Genomic DNA, 20562 nt, shown 5'->3' on the forward strand with positions numbered 1-20562 from the left:
CCGAAGTCGCCTAACTCCGCAGGCATTTGATTTGGTTGTGTTAGTTTCTGTTTTTTCCGAATTAGTAATCTTGTCTTCTTGCATGCAAACTCCTTTTTTTCCTTCTGGTTTTAGTGCTTTTTGTGTATTGATTTATTGGGAATTTTTGAAATTTTCTCTTGGCTTGCATAGTGGGCTGGCATGAAATCAGTGCAAGGAATTATTATAGGCTAACCACAAGGGTAAGGATTTTGTAATTTGATCAATTTCACCATCTGGTTTAGTTTTTCCCCAGTTACTACATTTATGTTTTTGTTTTTTTATAAGCTATAAAGCTGAACACTATTGTTTTATCTTATGAAAATTTGGTGAACTCTCTTCAAGGTTAGTGCGAAAAGAAGATTGAGAAGAGTTTTGGAGGGTTTCTCTTATGAACGACACTACTATAGGGCTATGGTTTGTGACCACTTTCTCTCTAAGAGGTGTGAAAAATCTGGTGGAAAAGTGAGATTGAATTTGTTACTTCACTATATATAAAAGAAGTACTCTAATTTGGTTAATATTTACAATTACAAATATGTTGATAAAAAAAAATGTTTGGTACTCAGGGTACATCCTTTGCTGATCTCTCATTGTTCTATGTATAGGTACATTTTGTATGTGGAGAGGCAGAGTAATCGATATCATATCACAAAACTTTTCTCTTATAGACTTAAAAATTTGGAACTCCACATTGAAAGAAATGATTTTTTTTTTTCTAGCTGGATACAGTTGCTCTCTATTTGGCAAGCGTTTGACAAAATAGTTGGATACAGTATTTTATTGCAGTTTTCAAACTTGATTGATACAGTTACATGAATTCGTAAAAACTGGAGTTTTAGGTTTTGGTCGCTGCAGTCGGACTGCAGTAGCCAGCACCCTTCTTGCAAGATATGGCAAACTGTAATCTTGAATCTGCGATGGTTTATTTGTTTATAAACTAAGTTCACCTATTTGAATTAGAATTTAAAATTTTCTTTTCCTAATCTGTGTTCACTTGCCAAAAGAACTTACTCACATTTCTGCTCTATGTTGAGTGTATTTCTACTGTTAATTTGCTTCTCTGTGATATGTGATGGTCTTTCTACCCATATATGACGGAATCTCATCTGTCTATTGAAAATATGCTTATGTTTGATGCTGCTGTTTGCTGCTGGATTTAAACTTTGTACTTGGTATTTACTTGAATTCAATAAGCAAATTGATAGTTCTTTGTAGCTAACTTAAAAGTTTAGTCGGGAAAGTGCCGTAAACACGAATAATTCTCTTTCATGCCACCAAAAAAAAGATTACATACTACACACTAATAAATCGATTTAACATTTGAGTCACTAGCAAGTGCCATGGGCCTAAATAATTTCAATCGGAATGGATAGTGCCGTAGGCACAGACAAACTCTTATATATTATATATACTATTTTATACTCCTGATCAGTCCAAAGAAAAACTGAGGCTCCGGAACGTGAAATAAGTATTTATTTTTTAAGAAGACAATTTCAAGTTAAAAAATTATAGATTTATTGAAATCTAAAAATATGCAATATGAATCTTGTTCTCAATTTAATACAGTGCAAAAAAAATCAAAAAATTATTTTTTATTTATATTATTTTTTATTTTAAAAATGTGAAATAAGTACTTATTTTGTAAGAATGTATCGTGGAACGGACTCGTCTTCCTCTTTTTTCCGCCGCACACGCACAGTCGACTGCCCTCTCGCCCGTATAGCGTGTTCTCTCTCTCTCGCATACAGGTAAAATCCTAGCGGTTATTTCTATGTCTGTGATACTTAAAAAAAAAATAGTTAAACCCTAGCCGCAGGCCTGAATCGTCGATACGCATACGCGAAGAGGAACGGTGATTCGTGGGGGGACACAGAGAGAGAAACGAACATCTTCGAAGAAGACAGGCGACTTCTTTTAGTAGCACCTCCATCTATCACTGTTAGTCTAATCACCGTTTTCGCAAACCCATCTTCAATCTATCTACGACCATCGATTCAGGTACACATATCAACAGAAACCTTGATTTGGCCGTGCTCGGTACACTTACGGAGACTTCTTTCGTAGGATTTCAAATGGACCAAATCCGTTCTGTTTAACGTAGATTATCAATTAATGAATTTTACAGTTTATTATGGGTCTAAATTTTTTCCTTTCACAAGGTTTGACGCTTCCGAAATGAAATCCGGGCTCTGGCCTCGCTGCCCAGGACCGGCCTCGGAAGAGGAGAGATTAATGCTCAAGGGTGGAAGGAGCTTTATTTCTTCCCCGCCAGCATTTTCAAATGACGCAAAGAAGTTGCTAATTTGCACCGGAAATACCGTATCTGTCTTCAGCACGTCCACTGGCTTACAGGTGCTCTTACTATTTGTGTTTAATTAAGTAAAACAACTCACTAACAGTCTTGTTACCCAATCCTCTCATCTTTCCATGTGTTTCTTTTCTTTTCTTTTTTCTTTTTTTCAGATCACGGAGTTGGAAGGTCACACAGCGCTCGTATCATCCATCGTAATCGCTCCAGCTTCGACTCCTTCTAGTAAAATCTTGTGCTATTGTTGGACAGCCTCGCTCGATGGCACCATTAGGCATTGGGACTTTTCAGTTCCAGAATTGATGAAGAAGATTGACATTCGCTTTCCAATTTACTCCATGGTAGGTTAGGCTTTTATTTTATTTTATTTTTGTACTGTGTCAAATATGGACAATTTATTTTGTGCGCAATTTTGTTGATTTCGTTCCTACTTGCACTAATTATTACTAAACGAGCACTCGCTAACAATGATAAGTTTGTAAACAACTTAGATCTGAATGGATATTGACATGTAATTCCATTAATTAGTGAAGTAAAATGTTTGAAAACTTTTAATGACGTATGAAAGTAAAGGGTGTTTAGAGTTTTTTGTATTGAATAGAATGAAACCAGGGTTCCGGCTTAACAAAATCGGACCAGCAACATACGAGAGACTTATAAAATCAATCTAGACTAGAGACGTAGGCTCCGTTCCAATTTCTTGGAAAAGGAACTTTTTAAAAAGAAAGGTAATTTCAAGCTCAAAAATCATGTGTTTACGCAAATAATTTTCCTACCAATATGGATCTTTGTTTGATAGATTTCATTGAGATCTTTTAAACGTTGCAAAAAAAATTTGAAAAATTATTTTTCATTTTCATTATATTTGAGCTTGAAATTATCTTATTTTTGAAAAAGAAGGTTTAAAAATAAATCGGAATGGCACCTTATAAAATCAACTCATTGTTATTGAGTCATAACATAATAGCCCTGCAATTTCTTATAAAATCACCTCCATCATGGTAAATCACCTCAGCTCCGCTTAAAGTGAGTTTCTTTGTTTGGTGCGCGACTCAAGGCAAAATTCTTACTATCGATAACTTGATTAGAAGATGGAGAATCATGGTAATTTGGTGTCGTATGTGCAAATGGGATACGGAGACGGTCGATGACCTCCTCCTTCTTTTCCCGGTGGCTTGGGAGCTTTGGCTTTGGTGTTCTCTTGGTTTGGGATTCAATGGGTTGTTTCAAATAGTGTCATGGAACTCTTAATTGCTTGGAAAGGTGCTAGAGTGGGAAAAAGAAGGAAGCATGTTTGGGCTATGATCTCTCTTTGTTTGATGCGGGTGATTTGGTGTGAAAGGAATTCGAGATGCTTTGAGGGAGTTGAAAAGCCTTTATTTAAAATTAATTTTTTTTGTTAAATATCTTGTATAGTTGGGACAAGTATGATTGTTTCCCATCTCTTGACCAATTTTTAGATTGGTTTGAGCTTTTTTAGTCGAATAGGAGTGCAAGTGTATAGGGCCTTTTTGTCTCGTGGCCTTCATTTGTAAATGGGCGGCATCTTGTTGGTAATATAATCTTTTACTTATCAAAAAATAAATAAAAATCACCTCCCATCATTATTGAGGCATAACATCCTTGTATATCTACTTCCTAATTTAAACAAGGAAACTTAGAGACATTTGACTTCTATAATCAATCTAAACCCAAAGAAGACATAATGAAAAGACCAAATACATAATTTGACCCACAAGACGACCCCTATGGCCACGCCCAAAGATCTTGAAATTACAAAAATACCCTTGAACTATGTATATGACCAGCAACATACATAGCCTATAATAATCATAAACAAGACTTCTATTAGAATGAGAGACATCCCCGTATACTGATACATGTAATCCCATACGAGTTTGGCTTGAAACCTAAGTATTTTCCACATGCGAATGCTTCCTTAATCTTGTCCTTTTTTGCCCCCTTTATGGGCTGCATCATTCTCCCGTGGTTGGAGAAAACTTGACCTCGAGTTTCAAAGGGTTGAAGAATGAGAAACTGTGAGGTTATGAATTGCATCCATGGCTTTGTGTGAAACGCTTCGAGATGATGTTGCTCTTTCGTCTTCATTGGCGATAACAAGGAGAACAATGAGATGTTTTCAGTTTCAAATTTTAACTTCTCCGGGATGATGAAATCAATCCTAGGAGCAAAGTGAAAAGAAAGCATATCCTTGAATTGATGTTAAACAATAATCCTAGTATTCTGCATTTCAACTTCCATTGCTTCCATTCCCATTCTATTTTGGGTCACGTGTAGCAATTCTGCTAGGAAATCCTGTTGGCGCCATATAGGAAATTTTAGACAACACCTCTAGACCAGCAGCGTTTGCGTTATCTCCAGCCATCACTAGAATAATTTTTTCTTGGTTTTTAACTTGAGCCTCTTTCGTAACTGTAGCACCTGATTGTAGGGGTTATTTTGAATCCTCAATAAGAGCCCTCCCATTCTTGAATATCTGCCATCTTTCATGTTGGTCCGATTTGGATCTCGTTGCGCTAGTTCTGTCTTGGAACACCGCCTTTCATAAAAAAGTACTATCTCGGAACACACAGGATGTTGATCGTTACCTTCTTCAACTTTGGTACTTTTTTGAGTGTTTTTGACTCATCTTCAAGGCTTTTGGATGTTTCAATTTGCTGATTAGGTTATTTTGTTTGGTCTGATTGTTTTGACTCCTGAACTTGTGACTGCTGAACTTGTTGATGCTCTGCATGTTTCTCTTGCTGATTAACATTGCATTCAGGCTTTTCAACCTCCTTTTGTGGCAATTTAGTTTCAACTTCATCCTCTTCAAGAACAATATGGCAAGCCACTTGTGGTACTTTTATTTTACGGTTTTACCAGATGATGAATTGGAGTCTTTTCTACAAGAATCATTTGGGGATTCATCATGTTGCGTTATGTTGGTCGACTTTCTAAAGCATTGGGTTTAATACTAAACCAACCAAGCTTCTCTATAGTTTTGAAGATAATCTCATCTTGTTGGTTCTCAGAAATACGCCTCTACCAACAATCTCCCAAAACCCACAGACATGTTTCAAAAGGTGATCTCGACAATAGAATATTTTGCTCTGATACCAAATGGATGTACGACAGTAATGGATGTTTAGTGTTTTTTGCATTGAATGAAAGGATTAGGGTTAGGGCTTAGCAAAATAGGAGAAACACAACCAACGTAGGCTGTTCTTGGGGCTGTGAATATTACCGGTGTATAGTACCAGTGATTATATGCCGAAAACTAAGGAAAAAGTAAGATGAAAAAGTGAAGAAAGCGTTTAGGTATCCCACTCAGGGTTAGATTGCATCACACAACCTAAAAGAAGCTTCAAAAGCCTTGCACTTTCTCATAAAACCAACTCTATTATTAGTGAGGCATAACATCCTTATATATAGACTCGATGTCCTAATTTAAATAAGGAATCTCCTAAATATTTGACTTCTAAAATCAATTTAAATCCAAATAAGACATCAAAAATACCAGCCATGGGACCCAGTACAGTCCATGTCCAAAGATCTTGAAATTAAGAAAATACACCTCAACTATAAACGTGACTAGCAGGATACTTAATCTATAATAAGCTTAAACAAGACTCTATTCGGACAGGAGACATCCCTATACATTAATCCCCTTAATCTCGTATATGTTTTGCTTGGAAATACACAATTTCCATATGCGAATGCTTCCTTAATATTGTTCTTTCTTGCTCCCTTTATGCACTGCATCATTTAAATATGGTTGTTTTCCCTCTTTCTTTAACTAGAACATGGAAGGACAAGGGAGAACTGCAAATTGCAGTGATTTGTTGTCTTCCATGCCATATTTGATTTATTTTCAGAGGGTCTTGGGTGGTCCGGCCGGTGTACCCAAGCTCCTATTATCTCTGTACTTCGTGTTATGAGTTAATGAATTTTTTTTTTGCTGTTCAAAAAAAAAAAAAGAGAACAAAAACTTTTGGATATAAATTTCAAACTGCCACGGGTCCAAGGATGCTGCTAGTTTCTAATTGTTTTTTTTTGTGCTCCGTAATTTCTATTATTCATCTACTAAAATGTGCAGTTTTTATTGGGTATTTTTCAGGTAATTCCAAGTTTATTCATACAATCAATGGAGACTCAGGAAAAAACACATGACCTTTTTGCATACGTGTCTACTGCAGAGGCAAATCAACAAGATAAGAAGCCTAATGCTTTACATGGAAAAATTCGGAAGTGTAACTTAACCAAATCTCGTTTAGCTGGTGGAGTTACTTTGGCAGAGGTACATCTTGATATTTAGATGAACACGTAGTTTGCATCTCAACTTTCTGAATATGCAATCATTTGTTGTCTACTGCTTTATATTGTCCTAAATGCCTACGTTTTTTCGAATGCAACTAAATATAAACCAGTAGAGTTATATAGGTGTGGAAGAAGTAAGGGTTATACGGGAACCGATATTGTTGTGGGAAGGTGATTGTGTGAATTGGTATTGCCTATGGATTCGTATAACCTGATGGTTAATGGTAATTAAATCCATGGATTTCCAGATCAAAAAAAAAAAAGAGTTCGGAATGCAGAGTTAATTTTTGTAACGATGTCAAGGCATTAAAATTATGCATGATACTGCTTCGTATTGACCTGAAAATAAAAAATTCTATCTGACACCTATCATTGAGGTCATTGATAAGCGACTTAATAAAATTTAAATTATCCGAAAAAAGGATTTAAATTCATTGAGCTGAATAGATGCACAAGCATGGCTGTACAAAATGATTTTATCAGTTAGCAATTGTTGTAATTTTTTTACTTGCTGTATTATAACTTCTTTAACCTCATCAATGGGGGCTAGACAGTGCACTCTCTTCACAAATTTTGCATATACTTGAGTTGGGCATTTCGTCATTGTGGTATTTATTAAGAGAGAACATTATTTCCGGATGAGGTGGGAGCGATGGGGTTTCCGCCTCCTATTGTGGAGCCCACCGTGCGTTCATTGTGGCAATCTGAACCGTTCATCTTGTAGAGCTCGCAAAATAGTGTATTCATGTAAAAAATCAGCTTTATTGGACATTCATAGGTATAACAAATTTGAAATTTGGTTTATAAAACGGACGGTCAACTATTGACAGAACCCAGGTCGTCCATTTTATGAACCAAAATTCAATTTTTGATATACCTATGAATGTCTGATAAAGCTGATTTTTTGCGTGAATACACTATTTTGCAAGCTCTATAAGATGAATGGATCAGATTATCTCAATGAACGCACGACATAGCCCACAAATGGCGGTGGCGGAAACCCCACGGTTTCTGCCTCATCTGGACGTAACTCACTCATTTATTAATGAAATATTATTCTGATGCTGCAAGCCTAATGACTACATAGTAGAGGAAATCTGAAAAATTGTTTTGATTATTTTGCAGACTCCAAAACCTGAATTTATATCCATCTGTTCCTCTGGGAATTACTTTGGCATCCAAGACAAGCGCAAGATTCGTATATGGAATGTCCCAGCAAAAGATTCTGAACGTCATGACATTAAGAAGATAAGGTTGCATCATACTAAAAAATTGACTACTCTTGCTTTTCATCCAACGAAGAGAATTGTAGCGGCCGGTGATGTAACTGGGAGGATCTTAATTTGGAGGGGTTTTGGTAATAGAGCTTTCTCGTTAAGTGACAAACGAATAAAGGAGGCATTGATGAGCAATGATGATGATAGGCCTGGGGTAAGGGGGGATGATGATGCTGATTCCTGCACCACATGGCATTGGCATTCTGCCGAAGTGAAGATTCTCCTTTTCTCTTCTGACGGAGCTTATCTTTATTCAGGTATGCAGAAGTTCCTCTTTACTGCAGAGACCTGCTTCATTTCATTTTGTAGATGTTACCTATGTGGTCACTGTGTAGTATTATTATATGTGAGATCACTGAGATGTAGAACAGCGGTTGAGTACATATTTCATTCGCCATCTCTCATTGTTTGTTTTTTTGTGGTTTTAAGTTAATCCACAAGTGTTATTTAGCAATACTTCTTTGTTCATGTATAGGTGGAAAGGAAGGAGTTCTTGTGGTCTGGCAATTAGACACAGGGAAGAAGAAATTTCTTCCACGGATTGGATCCCCAATCCAGTTTTTTACCACTTCTCTTGATCCTTCACTTTCTTCTGTAAGATCTTTTCATTCTACTTCAACATAACATTCTGCTATGACTATTCTAGTTCCTATATATGTACATTTCTATAGATATCTGTGTAGATATTCTCGTCCTTATCTGTTTGCATTTCAACAGGTATCTTGTGCAGATAACCAAATTCATCTCCTGAAGATGCCTTCAATGGAAATTTTGAAGTCCATTGCTGGGATCAAGGTTGGTGCCAATCATTTTGTTTTTCTTCTACTGTGGCCTCAGATTTTTATTTTTTAAAGAGAATCAGAGAAGTTATGTTGCTTTTATTTTTGTGTTAGCCTGACTTAGTGACTAAAACCCATGGACATGAGTTTGGATCTGGTTGAATTTAATGACCTGCTATGCTGATGAGGTTAAAGAAATGGAAAAACATCGTATCAGAACAACCTATCTGATGTATATAGGAATTCAATACATAGCCTACTAACCAACGGTACATGGATCCGTGATTTTGTGGAGTACACGTGTTGACATGAGTACGGGTAAGAATCCTTGAGTCCAACACTGCTGTTTCGGAATGACACGGCTGAGGGGTTTTTTTTTTCTTAAAATTTTCATGGAAAAATCCTCAATCTGTTGATGGTACTGTTGAAGTTTCAAATAAATTTGGGAGCCATTTTAGTTGAAGTGCTTGGAATGGAGAGGAATGACGAAGAAACTCGGAAAAAACCCCAACACCTTGAAGTCTTCAAATCCTGACCGTTCGTTGTACTCTATGTTTTTTTTGGCACATGAAAATCAAGTGTTTCTTTAAGATTTGTAAATAGTAAAAATATCTCAAAAATTAGGTGGCATAGCCCCATATCTGTATCCGAATTTGGATCTATTTTCAGGCTTGAGGTGCCTGACCGTTAGATATCCACCTGTATCTGATTACGTGCAGTCTGATCATATTTTCATCTACCCCAACTTATTGCATGTATTAGTTAGGGTCTATTCAAATTGATATGCATTACTGGATATGTATGTCAACATCTTCATTCTGTAGACTTTTGTACTTTCTGCATTTAGCTTCATGCTTCTTGTGTCTTTGGAGGATAAATATCCTCCAGAAGTTTCTTACACCCTATTTTCAGCTTCGCTGTTCAGTCCCAGAGATAAAAGGCTCGTGCAGTGGATTTGCCTTTGATTACACTTCTGGATTAGTTGCTGTATGTGCAGAGAACTACTGCATTCAATTGTACAGCTTGTTTGATGACCGTGAAATTTCTCAGGTGAGCATGTTATTTTGTCAAGTTGATGCTTCATTTAATGACAGGGAACTCCGATCATAGGCGGGTAATTCTGTTTCTGTAGTTTTGTTTTCTTGTCAGTCAAAGAACAGTTGTTCTGAGGAAACAGTTCTCAATTTCTCATGTATGCTGTAAGCATGACCACAATTTTTTTTCGGTGGTTTACTTGTTATGTGCATAAGAGCTTACATTGCTAGGGTTAATTTTTCTTTTGAGTTGCATTATGTCAGTCTTTGTGAAAATTATCAGCCGTCTTTAACTAATAAAATCTTATAATAAACAAACACATAGTCGTAAAAGGCGCGCCTAGCCCCGGGCGTAGCTGTAAGACACATCAAGGCTCACTCTTGGGGTTTGGAGGGGGTCCAGGTGAGGCAACTTGACATAGGCGAGGCCCAGGCGACGAAGGCGCAAGGCGTGCCCCTGGTCAGCCTCTTCCAATTAGCACTAAATTTTATTCTAAAGGGCAAAAATGTAGTTAAGGTCTTAACCTAGGGGCTAAATGACCCTCACAAACCAGTACTCCGCTTCAATCTCTCATCTCTTAAACTAACAACTCATACCAAATGATCTCTTTCAGTCTCTTTTCCAATTATTGGATGATTGTCTTTTTATTGAATTTGACATTTTAGTTCTTCTGTATGCAAGAGTTGTTGTCTTGTTGACTATTTGGCACGTGGTTGTTGATTTTATGGATTTTTTGCATGGTACAAATTCTAAACTTCCATTGTCTTAGTGTTCATTATTTGAAAAACTGGAGTTTGCTATTTTAACTAATTTTTCTTGCCTAAGTGCAACTGGCTTCTAGACCCCAATTGCTCTCGCCCTTAATAACTATGAGGGGAAGCTGCTTGCTGATTTTGTTATTGGGCTTATTGATTCTCCTGGTTATCTAACACACGAAATGGTGGTCAAACCACACCATCTAAACCACATGAATGACACAACAAATTAAAAAGGAAGTTGATTTTGATGTTGCGTGTTTTATGAATACTGAATCTCCTGCGTGATTGATGTTGTGGAGTGGGCTTGGTGGAATTTACTGGCTAACACATGAAATGTTGGTCAAATCCTGTGCCACTTGATTTGTATTGTCTTACCGAACTTATTTTATGCAGGTTCAAATTTGCGAAAGAAACCATCAACCGGGTGATGAACTAACGGTATGACAAGTTCCTTTACTTTTGGCCATTCCAATATTTGCTCTTTGTGGATGAGCAGGCGGGCCCCATCCCTTTTGTTTTGGCTGATTATTTCATTTCTAAGTTGAATCTGCTGCATAAACTGACGTGTCTTAAGTCTTCCCCCCCCCCACACACACACACACACCACCACATCCTCAATTGAATGGATCCCACTGGGAAATCTATTTTCATTTTTTAGCCCTTTTTACATTCTATAATGTATCCTCCTTGCATTCGGAATGGTGGTCCCTATGAAGCACCGACACCTTTAGAGGTCGATGTATTGTAGTGTCGGACACGGGGACGCGTGTCCCATAATTTAATTTAAATTTTTGCATGGGGACACGGCAGGGGTCAAAGTGTAATTTTTTAAATTGGTGGTCAAACTGTAATTTTTTTAAATTTGGGGGCCAAACTGTAATTTTTTAAAATTTGAGGGGGCCAAACTGTAATTTTTCAATAGGGTTGTAAGGTTGTATTGAACATTGGAACTATGGATTTTTCGTTTTGTCCGCATTTTGCCATTTAAACTTGGAAAAAATATAAATAAATATATATATATACCCGTGGCGTGTACCCCGCCGTGTCCGTGTCCCCATTTTTTTAGAATTCCCTTGTCCCTGTGTCCGTGGCCGTGCATCATAGGGTGGTCCAACATTTAGCAAGATTAGGGCATAATAGGTCTTGCTAGCTCTTGTCCGTGGTTTGTCACAAACTAACACTATCTACAAAACCCAAACAACCCACACCAAGCTATGTACATAGTGGACCGCCTCTATCAACCACTATCTCAAAAGTCCTGCCAAAATCAACAAACTTTGTGGGGGTGAGCTATTGTCACGTGCTCACAAGCTCTAGCGTTATATCTATTTAAACTACTAAGTTGGCGAATAGAAAAAAACAATGAAAAAATTTGAACCCAGCCTAAAGAAAAACATAACCAGTTCAAGTACCTTTTAGCAATGACAACACTTTCGTCGCATGCTTTCTAGTAACTTCCATGACAACACTTCCATATCATGTGCATTAGAACATCCATGGCAACACATGATCCCTCATATAGTAATCAACCTCATAAGCGTGCTAGCAAAAGCATTGTTCATTAGAGTGCATAAAAATATTGAAATTTGATGAGATATAAGTTGTGTCAAGGGTACCCACCTCTTCATACAACCGAGTGAGCCAACTCCCACCCTCACCTTTTAAACACGAATCTCCGGCCTCGTTAACACCTAAAACACAATTTCTATTTCGAAGAGGTGTTAATCTCCATTATTCGTAGTGCACGAAAATATCTATCAAATTCTCATATAGAACACCACTTATGTATGGTCGAAATCTCTAACCCTTTCAACAAGTGAAAATATATAGAGGAGCATCAGTGTGAGTTGGGCAATGCATCTAGAGTCTCTATTGAAGTACTTATGTTCTAAAACATAGTATGTTCTAGATAAGTCAAATTTATCTAGAATCAATCCCAAATAAGTCTAGAGTAGCTTATCACAATTAAACTAGACATGACAAGGAACAATCTCACGAAATTTTGTGCTTTTTGAACATAAATAAGACCTCCAAATGATTTTGTCAATTCATTGAATCTGCTGTAACTTACAAGTTTCAGCAATGACACGAATTTGATATTATCACAAAATAGAAATTACAAAGAGATATGATTACGATATTATCACGATACGATTCTATGCCTAAAGTACAAGATGATACTTTCACACCCTCCCTCAAACTCATGATGTGAGCCTAGAGAGCAGTTTGCCAAGGAAGTAACGAAATCGAGCAGTGGTGTGCGTCTTGGTGCAATAGGGGCTGACATATTGCTAAACGGTGCTGCAAAACGTTAATTAGAGGTCCAAAACCGAGTGCCAAAACCTACAAAATTGAGATTTTGCAGCCCCAAACCAAAGTGCCAAAACAGAAGCTGGAACTTTTCCAAACGGAGCCGCAATGAACTGGATGGTGAGGAAAAGTTTTCCAAACAGTACCCAACGGTGCCGAACAGTACCAAACTATGCAGAAAATCTATAAGTGTTGCTGATAACAGATCACGGTGAACAGTGCCGCAGTGAACAGATGGCTGTTGTGTGATGTGAGAGAAGATAGAATGGGTGGGAGGAGGAGAAGATGCAAACAGTGCTGAATAAAGCACAAGAGTGCCGAACAATCAGAAGCCAAACAGATATCAAATGCAGAACAAATGCAAATATCGGAATGGATGCCAAACAAGTTTCAGATGCCAATCAGATGCAGAGTAAATGAGCGAATAAGTTTCAGATGCCAAATAGTTGTAGAGTAGAGGAAGAACTGATTCAAATGCAGATTCAGATGATGTTCAAGAAGAAAGAGAGAGTGCCTTATAGATTTTAGATGCAAAACCAGTGAAACAGAGCCAGAAATAAGAGAGACAGAACGGCGAAATTAGAGAAACATAGCGCGAAATAAGGCGAAAGTGAATAAAACAGAGTGTTTTCAGAGACTAAGTACAGAGATCCAAGAGGAAGGAGAGAGAAAAACAGTGCACAGATGAACAGTGCTACAATGACCGATAACGCGAAAGGGACTGAATCCTTAATCAAAGAGTGCACAACACCGAAACAGATGCCGAACATATTTTAGATGCAGATTTCAGAAGTACCAGAATATCAGAATACCAGATTAGAGAGAGATAGAGATACAAAGGTTTGATGTGACTGCGAATTGTGTATTCTGCTTGCTATGTGACAAAACAGATGAGTGCCCAGCGGACGGCGGTGAGGCATAAGCCATCCCCCGGAGAGCAAATATCCCACAGGGCTAGATCTTATGCTCTGATACCATTTGACAAAATATATGGGAGAGAGAACTGATCTATATTACTGAAATATTGAGACTGAATGGTTACAATGCTAACACAAACTTAAATAGAGAAAAGCTTAGAAATCTATACCTAAAATAGAAGATTACATAGAGATATGATTACAATATTATCACAAAATAGAAATTACAAAGAGATATGATTACGATACTATCACGATACGATTCTATGGCTAAAATACAAGATAATACTTTCACAAAACATTCACCAAAAGTTCAAGCATTGTCCAAATGATCTCCATTTTACTGATACCAAGACACTTCAAACTTCCATCTCTGTGTTTTCCAGAATTTAATCAAGACGAAAACCCAGTCGAGGCAATGCACAAAGTAGGTGAACATTCTTAGGAATTAAAATCTTGGCAGGTACCCTATATCTTTAAAAAGTCACCACAAGCAAACCAACAATATAAATAACCTGAGATTTAACACACATGAAGTTAACACCTTGAAGTACAAACCCTAAAAGTTTCAGGTCATTGGAAATTCACCAAAAATTGAATTCTCAATATTGTTGAGTAATTCCAAAGCCCAAATGACCCTAACATCTTGTAGTTTGAAACGCATAAGGATCCATAACCATATAACCAATTGAGAACACTGAAAATGGACTAAAAATGCAGCTTTTCATGCTGTCTAGAAATTAGGAACTCAAAATACAATTTTGTTTCTAGCTCTTGATCAAACTTCAAGAATACATGAACAAAACTAATCACCAAACAGTATATCATCAACAAATTGAGAGAATTAGGGCAACCTATAGCTTTCCTTAACTTTGAATCATGTCAAAGAAAGAAACCCTAACTCTATATTATAGAACCTAGGAGAGAGGAGAGTCTTGGGGAGATTCTTACGTCTTAGAACCAGCCGTACCCCTTCCTCTTCTTGCTCTTTTTCATCAAGTCACTTTCCTACAATTCAATGTAAATCAAGAACCACTATATTTGTAACATGTCTCTTGTATTCATATCCAAGTGCATTACGTTTTTTTTTTTGGGTAAGTAAATAAGTATATTAGAAACCAGGCGGTAAGGGAATGCCGCCCGTATGCAAAAAAAGGGGATTACAAGAAAGGCCCTATCCTGACCAAAAGTATGAAAAAGATCAAACCAATCTATTAAATGGTCAAGGGAAGGATTACATTCCTCCTTGTCCCAAGTATACAAGCTACTAAACAAAAAGGCCTTGATCATGTCCAAATGGATTAAGCCCCCCTCTCTCTTTGTTTTCTATGTTTCTATAAAAGCTATCCTCGGTTCTATCATTCTTACATAGTCAATATTGTTTATCCATACTTACGTTTCTTTGGGGGATGTTCTAATTTATCTAGATGCTTTTGCATCAATAATTTATCTGTGTTGAAAGTTGACTTCATCTTTCATTCACATCGTTTTTCCTTTGGAAACTAGTTTTCCTATTAGGTTTTAAATTTGTTCAAGGCTCGCGTTTTAATCTGGTTAAACTTATCAAGGACTACAAGATATTTTAGAAGTTTCAATGAGTTCATCATATATAGCTTTAGTTTGATATATCCAGAAAGAAAATGGTCAGTACCAGGATTTTGATCCTTACAACACAATAATAACATTTTTTCACGAGTCATGTTACTACTTACTACACATTCCACCTCAATTGCACTCTGAAAACAAAATCCTTTTGACAATTTGTGATGCAGGTGATGGTGACTTTAGTAGCCCTCTCTCTAGATGGCTGTGTAATGGGCACCGTGGAAACTAGGTTACCAGAAGAAGGCATAGGAGGTCTTGTCAGTCTTAAGTTTTGGACACACGGACAGCAGAACAAAGACTTCAGCTTGTCCACCATCGTATATGAGCCACACCGGTATGGCGTTAGCTTTATGCCTCCAGAAATTGTGATGAGAAGTATTTGGAATGTTTTAATAAATTATGATGCTCCCAGAATATACTGTTACAATAATAGGCTTAACTCTTAAGCATGAGTTCAACTTGCTTGCCACTGTAACAATGCTGAACAGAAGATTTGCTACGCGCTTTTTACTATGCAGAGAGTCTGACATTTCAGCTATTGCTTTCCATCCTTCCAGTCGTATGGCTGTTAGCAGCTCCTATGGTGGTGACTTCAAGGTAATTTGGTTGATTGTATCAGAACTTTTTCATTAAGCTATTTTTTTGCTGATACTTCCAGTTTTTCAGGTTTGGATTTGCCATCATGAGATTAGGCGGAAAGATCAAATGCTGCAGAAAACTGGGTGGACATGCCATGCTGTTGGTTCATACAAGTATGTCTTGCTTTGGTCCTATTCAAAGGCTATGATTTCATATTCCTTGCCAAAGTGGATCAAAAAACATGTAATCTTTTCAAAGATTACAATTGATCTAAAAAAGGGTAAACAGAGAATTGAAACGTTTTGTGAGAAGTCAAGGTGTATGTGGTGAAGATGCCAGAAGTTATATTTATTTCATAATAGGCTTAACAGGATGGTCTCTGTAATCAGGAGAATTACTTTTCAGAGCACTAAACATCACTTAATTGATATCTTGAGGCTACTGTCATAACTTTAACGAAATTTTGAAATGTTTCGCTGGTTTGTTCGTTTTAACACTTCTGGAATATGGATGTAAATATGGTGGCTATGATGGATTTTGTTTAAAACTCGTGTACATGTTTTGCTTACTATTAATCCTGTTATTCAATAAACTGTGTTCCTTCCAGGAAAAAGCCCTTGACAGCTGCTGCGTTTTCTGCTGATGGGTCTGTTCTAGCTGTTGCTGCAGAAACTGTTATTACATTGTGGGATCCCGAAAAGAACGTTCTTGTGGCTGTTGTTGGAGATAGCCTAGAGGTGGTTCTCTGAAAGAGCTCACTGTCAATGCTTTTTTACATGCTTAAGTATGTGGCTTGCATCTAATTTGCTCTCTATTTACAGCCAATTGAGAGCCTGTCATTTCTCGGGAAGTCAGAGCATCTTGTGTCTACAAGTCGAGGTTCAAATCCACTAGTCTCTGTTTGGAGTATGTCAAAGCTTTCTGTTTCTTGGTCATATAAGCTCCATGCAGAAGGTTTGGATCTTTGGATAAATTCTGCTCTTTGTAATCATATTATGAGAAAAACCATATCATGTGAAAGGTGATGAACATGCAAAACAACTTTCCGCACAAATCCCAACCAAAAACGACAGGCCTCGATACATGAGGAAATCGAAAAAATGATAAGCTTAAAGTATTTGTCGGCTTATTGTGACCTTATTCGTGCTTCCTTGACATCAACCAGGCACCTTTTATAGAATTGGAGTCATGTTACTGGTTAAACCTTTATTTGGTATTGGAATAATTAATAAGTTATCTGCCGCTTATTCTCTATCTATGAAGCACCGACACCTCTAGAGGTCGAGGTATCGCAGTATCAGACACGGGGACACCGCGGGGACACGTACGGGACACGCCACGTGGCGTGTCCCATAATTTAATTTGAATTTTTCACGGGGACACCGATGGGGACACGGCAGGGGCCAAACTGCAATTTTTTTAAAAAATTTGGGGGCCAAACTGTAATTTTTGAAAAAATTGAGGGTCAAACTGTAATTTTTAAAAAAAAATTTGGGTGCCAAACTATAATTATTTATTTATTTATATATATAAATAAATATACACGTGGCGTGTCCCCTGCCGTGTCCGTGTCCCCATTTTTTTAGAATTCCCGTGTCCCGGTGTCGGTTTCGGTGTCCGTGTCCGTGTCCATGCATCATAGTTCTCTGTGTTCCTTGGAGAGCTTTACAAGAAATATCAAGGCTTTTAAAATCAATTATCTTATGACCCTACAACGTGCAATGTGTCTGAGTTTGACAATCTTTACAATTTGAGGAAAAATTCGGGTTGTTTAATGTCCTCCTCCACATTCACAGCCACCAGGCCATCGGAAGGAGAGAGTACTCGTAGAGTATTACTACTTTCCATATCTCACCCAAGCATTTCTGTCCCAGTTTCCTTGTGCAATTCTCTCAACACTGGCATTCTTCGATTTTGACACCTTGAGTAATAACATTCGTCTTCATGCAGCTGTAACTTGCTCACTGGATGATTCTTCCTTTGCTGTTCTTGCACGTCTCCCAGAGTCATCTAAACTTACAGAGTCTAATGAAACCACGTTACAAAGTAAAGACGGGGCAATATTGTTATTCAATGTTGGAGACCCTGTTCCTGTGGCTACCTGGTTTGTAGAGAAGGTAAGGAGCCTGCTTATATTCATGTAGTAATCTGGACTTGCTTTACCCAGTCCCATCAACACAATGGGTGCGAATGTGATTTAATCATGCCCCTTATTTTGAGTTGTAAGTGAATGTTAGGGTTTGATTTTCATTGAGCATATTCTTCCGTCATTTGCTGTTATATTTCTTTGTAATAAGTGCGAAGGCATAAAAACCATAAGTTGTGGCGATGCAAATGTCTTTCCAGGACAATTTTATATTGTATTCGTTAATTTCAGTTGTATGTGCTAGAGTTATTTGTTGAACATCTCCAGTTACGTGCGAAGTGAACCGCTAATATAGGGATTCAATTGTTTATTAATAGAGCTGAGGCTAGATGTGGATGACTGAACCTAAAATAGTAATTGATGAATTGAAAATTATATATGCAACTTTTGCTGTAAGTTATTCTGTTATACTTGCATTCCTTTTCAACCAAATCTATTGTAGTAATATGAGTAACACTGTGTATCATAGTCAACATTCTCATATTGCAGTCTAGGGGAGGGGGCCTTTCTTTTCTTCACACAAATCGAGCTTCCTCGGAAGATAAGATTTCCGATGAAAATTCAGCCTCAGTCTTGCTTGCATACCTAAACGGTGATCGTGAATACGTTGTCTTCAACCCCTACGGCGAACAGGAGGGAGGCGTTGCTTACAGGCGCAGTATAGTTGGATTGGAAGAGACTGGTAAGACTCTGACATTTTTCATTGTCTCCAAATTCGTGCATTGTATACCTGGAAAATCTGATTCTGTATGATTGCACATTTTATATTTTTGTTTCTTTCGAACATGCTATAGGGCTGTCAGATATATGAAAAATTAGTTCTATTTTGCTGGGCATTTAGCAAGCAATTGAGAAATGATTACTTTCAGGACTTCGTATTTAACTGAGCAGTTTTTGCACAATATTTCCACGGGAGACAAGAAATGGAAGAATATGATTGCAATCTTTCATTCAGGGAGTTCGTAATTTTTCTTGATCTTTGCCAACATCTGTTGTACAGGACAAATTGGGTATTCTTCAATTTATGGTGAGCTATCAGAGTTTGAATTGAAGAGAAATCAGACTCAACCAGGCCCATTTGTACCATCTGAGAGGCCCTGGGAGACCATATTCAGTGGACCATCTCATAGCCTTCCTCCTCTTACCAAATTATGTTCCTCATTTTTGGAATCTCTGCTTGAGAAGAGAACTGTTGTCGTGGAGTGATTGGGTCCCAGTCTAAAACAACCAGGAAAGCAGTTTCACTGCAGTGAGGTGTGGTGGGTGGATGCATTTCTAGAGTCATTTCTAAGGGGATTTGACACTCACTTCCACTTCCACAGTTACTGAGGGCAGTGAAATGAAATTTTGACTCGGTGTTTTCTTGGAGGCCTGAGGGACAGTACTGGTAAATTCGCACAGGCTGGAATATCATCACAGCTATTTTGAAGATAGAATTAAGGGGAATTTCAAATACCCCCCTGTACCTTCAACAATATTTTTACAATTACATCCTTTGTACTATCGACCAGTGTGCGACATTGGGGGGCTGTGCTTTGTTGTTAAGTAGCAATTCATGAGTTTGGGATAACCAAATCTGGGATGTAAATGCTCAACGGGGGTTGGAACCCGTCGAACTGTGACAAATTAGATCACTTCCGGGGTTGGTTATTGGTTTCATCATGTTTGAGGTCTCTAGTTTAACTTGCCATTTTGCCTTATCATCTGTATCGAGTCTTTCATTTTCTTCTTTTTTTTAGTGGCAATATGTATCGAATCTCACCCATGTGTGATACTTTCAAGATGGGGAAAAGAACATTTTAGACACCGGAGACTCTCATGGCCACAAGGTAGTTTTTGTATGCTCCATCCATCCATTTTTAAGTGTCTTACTTTGTAAATTCAATTTTTTTATGGAGGTATCATCATTGCACTTTAAACGTTGTAATTTTTCCTATTTATTCTCTATGGAGATGTAATTATTACATTTTGATTCACTAACTTTCAAAATGAAATTTACTAGGGGAAAAATAAAAAAATTATCAGTTTTTACTTACTAATTTTACGGAATGGACACTTACTGAGGGACAATTCAGAATGGAATACTGGACACTTGAAAAGGACTGAGTAAGTATTATTTATAGTTGTAGTTTGAAAACGACCACGTGATCTAATTTGCAGCCCCGAAGAGCAATCCTTACGTTGACTCCCTCCATTAAGGCCGAGAGGTACACGTCATTAGCAGCACAGAAAAGTGGTGCCTTCTGTACACTCCTTTCGGGGCCGCTCTATTTCGATACTCAATTATGTAAAAGATCTTGTCGATTGAATATTGTTTAACATAGTTTGATTCATTTATCTTCACAAAAGTTTGCAATATTGGATTTGATCTCGTTTAAACTGGAGTATTTTTATTTTCAAGATTATAAATGTGTTCTGAAATTATCCGAGTGTTCTTAATGTGTTTTCAAGGTTAATGTTATCGAAAAACTATAAAAAGTGAAAGCCATTCATACCATCAAAGTAGG

The 20562-nt window shown here is 37.5% G+C and overlaps 1 protein-coding gene across 4 annotated transcripts; it reads left to right on the forward strand.

Annotated features, from left to right (window-relative positions):
* Window positions 1–86: 86 nt before the first annotated feature.
* LOC131314646 (uncharacterized) lies at window positions 87–19966 on the forward strand. 4 transcript variants are annotated; one of them, XM_058343435.1, is made up of 18 exons: window positions 1704–1769; window positions 1838–2019; window positions 2181–2373; window positions 2485–2670; window positions 6450–6629; window positions 7775–8183; window positions 8402–8520; window positions 8644–8721; window positions 9618–9755; window positions 10892–10936; window positions 15498–15664; window positions 15849–15927; window positions 15997–16082; window positions 16517–16646; window positions 16731–16863; window positions 17860–18026; window positions 18545–18737; window positions 19056–19966. In XM_058343435.1, exons 3-18 carry the CDS (start codon window positions 2197–2199, stop codon window positions 19259–19261), a joined length of 2493 nt encoding a protein of 830 aa, XP_058199418.1. In that variant the 5' UTR covers window positions 1704–1769; window positions 1838–2019; window positions 2181–2196; the 3' UTR covers window positions 19262–19966. The 4 variants fall into 4 exon arrangements, with proteins under 4 accessions (XP_058199419.1, XP_058199418.1, XP_058199420.1 ...); XM_058343437.1 differs by lacking the exon at window positions 1704–1769 and adding an exon at window positions 2069–2098 and having other exon boundaries at window positions 1817–1924; window positions 2223–2373; XM_058343436.1 differs by lacking the exons at window positions 1704–1769; window positions 1838–2019 and adding an exon at window positions 87–221.
* The last annotated feature ends 596 nt before the right edge of the window (window positions 19967–20562 follow it).

This window comes from Rhododendron vialii, chromosome 13a, assembly GCF_030253575.1.
Source record: "Rhododendron vialii isolate Sample 1 chromosome 13a, ASM3025357v1".
In the NCBI taxonomy this organism is placed as follows: domain Eukaryota; kingdom Viridiplantae; phylum Streptophyta; class Magnoliopsida; order Ericales; family Ericaceae; genus Rhododendron; species Rhododendron vialii.